Source organism: Octopus bimaculoides, chromosome 1 (genome assembly GCF_001194135.2).
Source record: "Octopus bimaculoides isolate UCB-OBI-ISO-001 chromosome 1, ASM119413v2, whole genome shotgun sequence".
Taxonomy (NCBI): Eukaryota; Metazoa; Mollusca; class Cephalopoda; order Octopoda; family Octopodidae; genus Octopus; species Octopus bimaculoides.
The window spans coordinates 96,154,605-96,163,997 of record NC_068981.1 but is presented as its reverse complement, the minus strand read 5'-3'; the positions used below and the strand labels follow the sequence as shown (position 1 = coordinate 96,163,997).

General features: G+C 34.4%; 1 protein-coding gene across 1 annotated transcript in view; it reads left to right on the top strand.

Moving 5' to 3' along the window:
- The first annotated feature begins 845 nt into the window (after nucleotides 1-845).
- LOC106876027 (coiled-coil domain-containing protein 157) overlaps nucleotides 846-9,393 on the top strand; it is a 24,515-nt gene continuing 15,967 nt past the window's right edge. The window contains exons 1-4 of the mRNA XM_014924401.2: nucleotides 846-954; nucleotides 2,663-2,984; nucleotides 4,221-4,413; nucleotides 7,531-7,985. Coding sequence (XP_014779887.1) covers nucleotides 2,722-2,984; nucleotides 4,221-4,413; nucleotides 7,531-7,985 — 911 coding nt within the window. The 5' untranslated portion in view covers nucleotides 846-954; nucleotides 2,663-2,721. The remainder of the gene's footprint in view (nucleotides 955-2,662; nucleotides 2,985-4,220; nucleotides 4,414-7,530; nucleotides 7,986-9,393) is intronic.

Below are 9,393 nucleotides of genomic sequence, written 5' to 3'. Positions count from 1 at the left end.
TGGGAAACATTTTCCTCTGAGGTCGAGTTGTGAGCTATAGTTATTCATGACCACAGGACCCTTAAATAATGCCAAAAAGGATATCATAACTGAGGCCAAGTTGGAAAATAAGCTTACTGCTAATGACAACCGGGTGAAGTTTAAGGCGTAAATGTATTAAGAAGTTTGCATCGCAATTTCGCAGATCGGATCTTTCTGAATTGATGGGCGCCACTTGTTTTCTGAACAAAACACTTTCAAACTTGGGATACTGGTAGAATGTGTCATATTGGCGCCCGTCAATTCAGAAAGATCACGCAGAGATTTGGATTCGAAGCTGCCGCGCGGAATCTTAAACAGGGGTATTTTACCACAGCCTCAGATAGGCATTTGCTTCATATTCTTCCTGGTTTTGTGTAACCCAGCTTCTCAGGGCAGGCACTGAGGCAGTTAGCCACGAAACCAAGTGCTTCTGTAATTGTTGGAAGAAATGTAAAGAAATAGTCCACATGGAGTTACTGCAGATTTCTAAACAGTTCAGCAGTCCACGTTCTTTACGTCTGCCCATATGCTTCCCCAAAATCAATATCAAACTGAAAAATAAATGTAACTAAAAGTGACGAGCCTGACAATTAGGGAATCACAGATGGAAAAATATTCGGAAACTGAAACTAAAAATAACTCGTTAGAATATATTCAAGTCCAATAAAATATGTTAACTATGCATTAAATATTTTACGCGATTTATTAAAGAACCAATCGATTTTCTCTACTTTTTACTTTTATCACGACATTGAAGAAGCATGTCAAGCAATATTATCATTGATTGTTGTTTCTATGTGTTGTTGCTAAGTGTTGCTAAGAAACGTCACTTGTTGGAAAATGGCGCTCAAAACTTCGGCGGACACGAGTTATAGCTTAAAAGTAGTACTACATGGTTTGATATCGTTTCACTATCAATTAGAGGGAAACAAAGTAAGTGTATGTGTATTTGTTGGAGTGTGGTAAAAATACGGTAATTCTCAAAGGAGAATATTAAAATGTTGATAAGTGTTTATTTTTATTGCAACGATGGAAGTAAAACAAGAAAATCAGACACGTAATTTACTTCTATTTTCATTACCACAAAAAAGTGAGAGCAGTAGGCAGAATTGGTAGAGTGTTATTTTGAAGACTGAGCAGTATTTTAGTTACATTTGTTTACGTTTTGAGTTCAAATACTACCTGGGTGTATATTGCCTTTAATTCATAAACACCAACCTGGTTTTGGCAATCGATTATACGCAATTGTTTATCAATTTATAGTCTTGTACCAAAATGAGAAATTATTGATACTTAAAATGTGTTTTTGTATTGGTGTGGCGAAAGTTCATTGAAATGTTCATCTTTCTTGGATCGTTTTGTAACTTTTCCAGTATGATAAAAGTAACTATAGTCAACCTTCTGTAATTAACTTCATTGTTGTAACAGGATTATTTTTGAAAGCAATGTGAGTTTTGTGTGTGTGTGTCCGTCCGTCTGTCTGTCTATCTATCTATCCTGCTTATTGTTTACATAATTTTTATCATTTCTTTGTGTGTGTACGTACGTACGTACACATATGAGAGTTGTATTGAGACTAATGTAAATATGTACATAAATAAGATTGGTTGTTCAGATCGCACATGTTGGTTGAGTAACTCTTCCTCTCTAGAAGTCTTCTTGGTCTGTATTTCCAGCAAATAATGGCTTCCAAGCAGAAGCAACATGCTATCATTGAGTTTTTTATTGATGAAGGGTACAGGCTGTCTAACATCCATAGAAGGCTATGGATTGTTTATAGAATCGATATCATTGACAAGAGCAAATCAGCATTAAAGATAAACTGTACTGTGGGAGGGTGGAGGCGCAATGGCCCAGTGGTTAGGGCAGCGGACTCGCGGTTTCGATTCCCAGACCGGGCGTTGTGAGTGTTTATTGAGCGAAAACACCTAAAAGCTCCACAAGGTTCCGGCAGGGGATTGGGGCGAACACTGCTGTACTCTTCCACCACAACTTTCTCTCACTCTTACTTCCTGTTTCTGTTGTGCCTGTAATTCAAAGGGTCAGCCTTGTCACACAGTGTCACGCTGAATCTCCCCCGAGAACTACGTTAAGGGTACACGTGTCTGTGGAGTGCTCAGCCACTTGCACGTTAATTTCACAAGCAGGCTGTTCCGTTGATCGGATCAACTGGAACCCTCGACGTCATAAGCGACGGAGTGCCAACAACAACTGTGGGAGACCATTAACTGCAACCACTGACACAAATCACCAGTGATGATTCATACTGACAGATGAGACACAATCCATGAATTTATTGAACAACTGGACTGTGATCAATATGCATTACAGGAGACAGAAGACTGGGCATTGGAAAGTGTGGGAAAATGAGGTACTGTGCCAGTTGGTATTCAGTTTGAAGTCTGCTGTGATCTGCTGGAAGCATTTGATGCCAATGACAACATATTTTTTCACAATCTGGTGATAGGAGATGACATAGGACCATATTTTTATGAAATGGTATCACACCTTTTCTCATACAAAGCTATAATGAATGGACAAAATGCTTTGTAAATAAATTATTGCTGTGAGGTTGGGCCATGATAAAAGCCCTAACTTTATGTATTTTCCTTTTCATTTAATACTATTGTGTATTTTTTAGGTCATCATTAACTAAATCCAAAACAAACTAAAAACAAGAAACAGTTTCTTTTGAATAAAATGGCTGATTTGCTGGGTTCTGCTGCCTGCTTAGACTCACTTAAGGAGGATATTTTTGATTTGCAAGCAATTATTAGTGAATACAGTTCTCGTCTTGGTCCTCTCAGTTACCCATCTTGGAAGTTCCCAAGTCAACAAGCTGGAGATATAGACATTGAAAAGCTATTGGTTCATTATTTAAATTTTACGAGCATATCTGATGAAAACCAGTTGGAAGCTAAACAAATTGCTCATATTGCTTTTTATGATTTGCTCATTGACAGGTGAGGAAAGTTTACTGTTGGTTCTTTGAATATTTGTGTATTTTATTTTCTCTATTTGTCTGATTTCATCTTGAGTTCACAATGGTATGGTGGTAATAAAATTAGAAATAATGGTTTTGATGTTAAGGTTTCCCTCACAGTTGAACTCCACAGGAAGAACAAGCTTATCGCTGTGAGCAAACAACACACTTGCTAAGTTTATAATGTTACAAATGTAATCTATTCCACCCTCCACCATCATCTCTATTGTTATTGTCAGTCAACACCAAGTTGTTTTGATTGTAATTCTTTAACCACAGGATCAGCTATGAATGAACAGATTAATGCTCAAAGGTGTTTCAGTCGTGGTAAAATAAACTTTTATTCAGACATAATAAGATTACATTATCCAAATACATCCTTCCTTTTTCAAGATGGTAGAATGTGATCTAAAGAAGATTTAACTGCTGTTTCTAGCAAATCAACTAATTCAGTTGTTCAATTAAAAAGGGTAGTATAAATTCATAAAAATTTGCATTTACAACTAGGTGAACTGAGCTAATAAGAATTATGCATCTTAGCCATAAATGCAGCATAGCTGGAGTGAAAAGTAAATGACTAGTCTTCTGATGGTTATCGTTTGTTACTACACTGACTCAATTATTCACAGCACTCGTTAAACTGTTGAGGAAAGTAAAATTAAGCTCTCTATTACTGGTTGTCTCTAAACTTATATTAATCTGATTATTGCATGTAATATATTATTGAAATTCTACAATGGAACACAATCACTAGTGTTATTGGTAGTCTGTGTTGGCAAGAATTGATTTGATAAAAATCATATATGGTGGGTCACCAGCATGGCTTTATCTGTAATACTATAAACAAACTAAGAAATGAAAAGACTATGTTCATGTCCTATGAAGAGAATGAAAATCTTATATTTGGAGCAATGCTCTTTGATAAAGGATAACCTAAAATGCTATGTACTGTATTATGTAATTAATATGATCAGGTGAGCTGGCAGAGCTTTTAGCATGCTGGGTAAAATGCTTAGCAGCATTTCACCAAGGTTAGCTTTGCCTTTCATCTTTGTGGGTTAATAAAATTTACTGGCCTTGTATCAAAATTTGAAGGCAATATGTTCAAAAAGAATAGTTTAAAATGAGACTAATTTAAAAACAAGTGTGCTTTTCAATGCTTGAACCAGTTGTTAATAGTGATAGAAAATACTTTAAATTTTTTCTTTATTTCCAGAATGGTCTATCTTCTTCATGTTTCAAATGAATTTAGTAAAAGTCTTTTGAAAATGTTAACAAAAGGAAAGAACATATTACTCTTAAATAACTCAAATTTAGAAGCTGGCAACAATTCTGTAGGACTTGTTGCTCGTCAGACCTGGCTTTTGCATGAATTCCTGCAGAAAACTTTACTTCAGATTTTGGATGAGGTAAGCTTTTCCTTTTTTTACACCTATTTTTCTATATTTCAAATAGACACTTACAATAAAAGAGAAGTGTGAAAGAATCTTAAAAAAAAGAAACTTTTAAGTTCTTTGATTGGTTTGAATCCTTCAAGTTCCTACCTTATTTGTTGTAGTATCATTTTATTTATTATATCTTATTTGGTTTTGTGTTTACATTTTATTTCTAATGTTTTATTTGAATTCTCCATATGCATTCCAGGCTCAGATTATACACACTACATATATGTGCATACTCAGTTTCTCCTCGTCCTCCACCTCTCATATCTCATTACTCCTTCCACTATCCTTCCCAATTATAATGCATGATGATGATGATAATGATAATATCTATGTCTATATCTATATCTCTATACACCTACACATACACACACATATCTAAATCTATACATATATATATATATAAATATATATATATATATATATATATATATATAGTGTTGTGATTAGAGCTACGACGCCCCTTGCAAGAGATAGACTGATCTGAGTAAAGTATAAATAGTAATGATCCGAGTGAGGTCAAGGTTCAGAGTTCAGAGTCGAGTGAAGTTTGTGTTAGTTTACAGTGAAGTTGGAAGGAGTCAGTTGGTTAGTTCACAAGGAATATTGATTGTTGGTTCATAAAGAGATTTGTTAGTTCGTTACATTGTTTTTACTGTTGACTGGTTATCTTATTTATTTATGTAACAAATTACATTACAATTTCTGGCAACGAGGTTTTCAAAGCTCACATAGGTTATTTAACAATTTGTTGATATATTTAAAAGAGCTCTAAGAAAAGCTAGGAATGAGCTACATAATGACAAAGCACTAATGAAAGTTTTGAGAGTATATTGAATAATGCCAAATCCAAATACTAATTGAGGAAAGTCACCAGCTGAGTTAATGTTCACACGTAAAATAAAATTGATCTTTGATAAATTATTGCCAGGAAAAAATACATATAAAGGAAAGACAAAAATACATTTGAAGGAAATAAAAGAAATATTACAAAACATTTCAAAGTAGGAGACTAAAGTTCATTTTAAAAATTACAAAAATGATAAAGAAGGTTGGGAGGATGGCTGTGTAATCAAAAGATTAGGTAACATGATGTATTTAATTAAAGGACAACATTCGGAACATAAGAAACACCTTAACCAGTTAAAGATGAGACATACAGAAAAATTAAGGATAATACCAATGGAAGTCTTCTATGATATGTTTGAAGTGCCAGCACCGAGAAATATTGAACCCTGTAGAATTAGCTTCAGAAAGCGAAAACAGACTGAATATCTGGAAAAAGATATTAAATTTTCAAAAAAGAAAAAAAAAACAAGAGTGCTAACAAAAGTGCTATGTGCAACAAACAATACTACCTTAAAAGTAGGGCAACAATTAAGATACAAAAGTTAAAAAAGAAAAAAGAGGGAGAGGTGCTGGAAAGAAAAAAATAAAAGAAATTCCACTTTCTGACAGTAGTCAAAATCTCAAATGGGGAGGTGTGATGAGAGTTACAACATCCCCTTGCGAGAGATAGACTGGTCTGAGTAAAGTATAAATAGTGTTGAGTGAAGTTTGCATTAGTTCAGTGTGCAGTTGGAAGGTGTCGGTTGGTTTGTTCACAAAGAATATTGATTGTTGGTTCATAAAGAATTTGTTAATTCATTACATTGATTTTACTGTTGACCGGTTATCTTATTTATTGTATATAACAAATTACGTTACAACATATAGTAACAGGAGGAATATGATATCCAGGTAGATAGCGAATTTCTCCGAGTAAAATGCCAAGGCTGATTCCTTCTGATGGTGTGCATTTTGGTCATCTTCCTGTAGCTCCCATCCAATGTTGCAGTTTATTTTGGGCTACTTAGAGTGTGAAATACTATATATATATATATATATATATATATATATATATATATATATATACACACATATACACATATATATATATATATACACATATATATATATATATATACACACAGACACACACATATATATATATCTATATATATATATATATATACTTAATTCATCATTCATTTTAAATGTCCACTTATCCATGCTTGCATGGGCTGAACAGAATTTGTTGAGGCAGATTTTTTAATAGTCAGATACCCTTCCTATTACCAACCCTCACCTGTTTCCAAGCAAGATAATATTCCCTCATGGCCAGGTATGTTTTTGTAGAAATTAGAAACTAGAAATGAAAGACACTGCTCATATGACAGTGACACTCATTTACAACTACCACGCAATGTCAAGACAAGGAAACACAAACACACACACTCACACACAGACATGCATGTACTGTGGCCATTTTTTCAGTTTCTGTCTAATAGATACCCTCACAAGTCTTTGGTCAGCCCAAAGCTATAGTAGAAGACACTTGCTCAAGTGCCATGCTGTGTGACTGAACCCAGAACCATGTGGTTGAAAAGTAAACTTTTTAACGACACTGCTACACCTGCATGTTTGTGTGTGTGTGTGATGGGTTTCCATTTACCAAATTTTACTCACAAGTTAAGCTGAAGCTATAATACAGGATACTAGCCCAAGGCTATGAAATGAACTTCTTAATCAAATAGCTTTGTCTGTTCATTCATTTTAGTAATAGTTGTTAGTTTCAATTGTTGGATACTTGTCTTTTGATGAGTTTCACTTCTGATATGAAATTCAGAATTTATTCACAATATGCAATTGCTATTCTGGACATTAAAATATATCCAGTAATTGTTTACTTTCATTTTTTAGAAACAATATCCATCTGTCTGTCCATCAACTCTTCCATTTATCTCTTTCTTTTACCCGAACTTCTCTGCACCTTTCAATTACCTTATTCCTCAATTTTTGTGTGCTCACCTTTCCTTTTAACCATCTGACTATCCATACATCCATCAGTTATTCCATTATTTTATATATTCATTTACTCTGTGTCTATTCCACTGTCCATCTCTCTAGGTGTCCATCTGTTGTTTGTCACATCATCTTCACAAATCCTTTGGAATACTGTTTTAATCTTTCCTTATTTTTGGTAAAATAGTATCGTTATGAAGTTATTAATCTTATTATTTTAATTCTGTTTATTTTCTTTAGTTAAAAAATAGAAAAAAGCAGCATGTTACTGAACACCCTGAAACCAGCACTTGTAAATCAGCACCAAATATTTCACATTCTTCTTCATCTCGCAAGCCTATGTCACCTGATGGAAGTCTCTACAGTGTCATGTCAAAAGATGTGTGTTTCAAGTCAACTCAAACAGTTGAGACTGCCTTTGTGCCATGTGAGTCATGTTCCGTCATTCAGAGAAGTTTCAAAAGATCTGCATTCGCCATTTTCAAGACATGCCAAAAATTGAATTTGCCATCTAATATCAACAAGTTAATAATAAAGCCAGATATAGATGATTCCTGGATGTCATTCAACGAAATCTCAAAGTATAGTCATGAACAGGACAAAGACCTCAGTGTTATCTGCCGACAGATCGAAACATTAGTGACTGAAACTGAGCACCTGAAAACGGAAATGGCATTGGTGGAAAAGAAAAACAAGTATAACAATATTACACTCTTTGGTTCAAGAAATCATTCCTTCTCTTTCTTTTCTATACTGTTATAAGCCTCTAGTCTCATTACATTGTATGCCTAAATATGCTTAGCTGCTAATAACCACCATTACTTCATGGTTGAAGATATCCCAAAATGGATACCTGCTAGCTTTTTGAGAATTTGCATTGTCTTTAGCACTGCAAACTAATACATACATGATAGTGATGCCATGTTTATATTGGTTCAATTATAGTTAGCCCATAGTACCCATTTATATCTAGATTAACTGGGCTTCAGAGAGTTAAGTTCTTGACCATGGCTACAACACAACACTAATCACCAAATATGAGTCATCAATCCTTCATTGAACCCTGCTTCAATTGTTCCAACAAAATACAAATATCCAAGAATCAAAAAATTGAGCCACTCATAGTAATATGGTTTAATTCAAGTCATGAAGTAAAATCTCTTAAGTCTAAGGTTATAATTATAAAACATAAATGAATATTATGGTTCCAAATTCACTCAATATATTTGTTAATTACCTCAAATTTCTTTTGGATTTTCCATACTAACATAGATTGGCTAGTCCTGAAAATCAGGCATTGTCCAAGAGATTTAAAGTTTGATCCTTTTTGGTTTTACTTCTGCCAGAAAATTAAAGTGTAGTCTACTTTCCACTATGATGTCATTGCTAGAGTTTAAATCCATATTTATCTCTTTTTATCTTTTACTTGTTTCAGTCATTGGACTGCAGCCATGCTGGGGCACCATTTGAAGGGCTTTAGTTGAACAAATTGACCCCAGTACTTATTTTTTAAATCTGTTACTTATTCTATCAGTCTCTTTTGCAGAACCACTAAATTATGGAGACATAAATAAACCAATACCAGTTGTCAAGTGGGGGTGGCAAGAGAGCAAACACAAAGACACACACACATATATGATGGGCTTCAAAACAGTTTCCATCTATCAAAATTGCACATAAAGCATTGGTTGGCATGGAGCTATATAGTAGAAGATGTTTGCTCAAGGTGCTATGCACTGGGACTGAATCAAAATAATGTCAGCTGGAATGATTCAACCCAAGAAACAATTTGAGAGGAACATTTTTTGAAATATTGCAATACTGGAGTGTGTTAAAACTTTTGAGATGTCTCCTGATGTACATTTTAAGCACAAACCACTCCAATCACCAAAACCACATTATATTACAATGCACATGTTATACCATAACCAGCAATGACAGTAGCAGCAACATGCACACACACACAATGTCAGCATCACTAATCTCATCAGTTCTTAAAGTACTGAGGAAGAGCCAGTTTTACTCTGGCTCAGTTCATCTTGCTTGCCTTCTCAGTTGCCACCGCCAGATATTACAGGCATATAAAAATTTAGGAAAATGTTC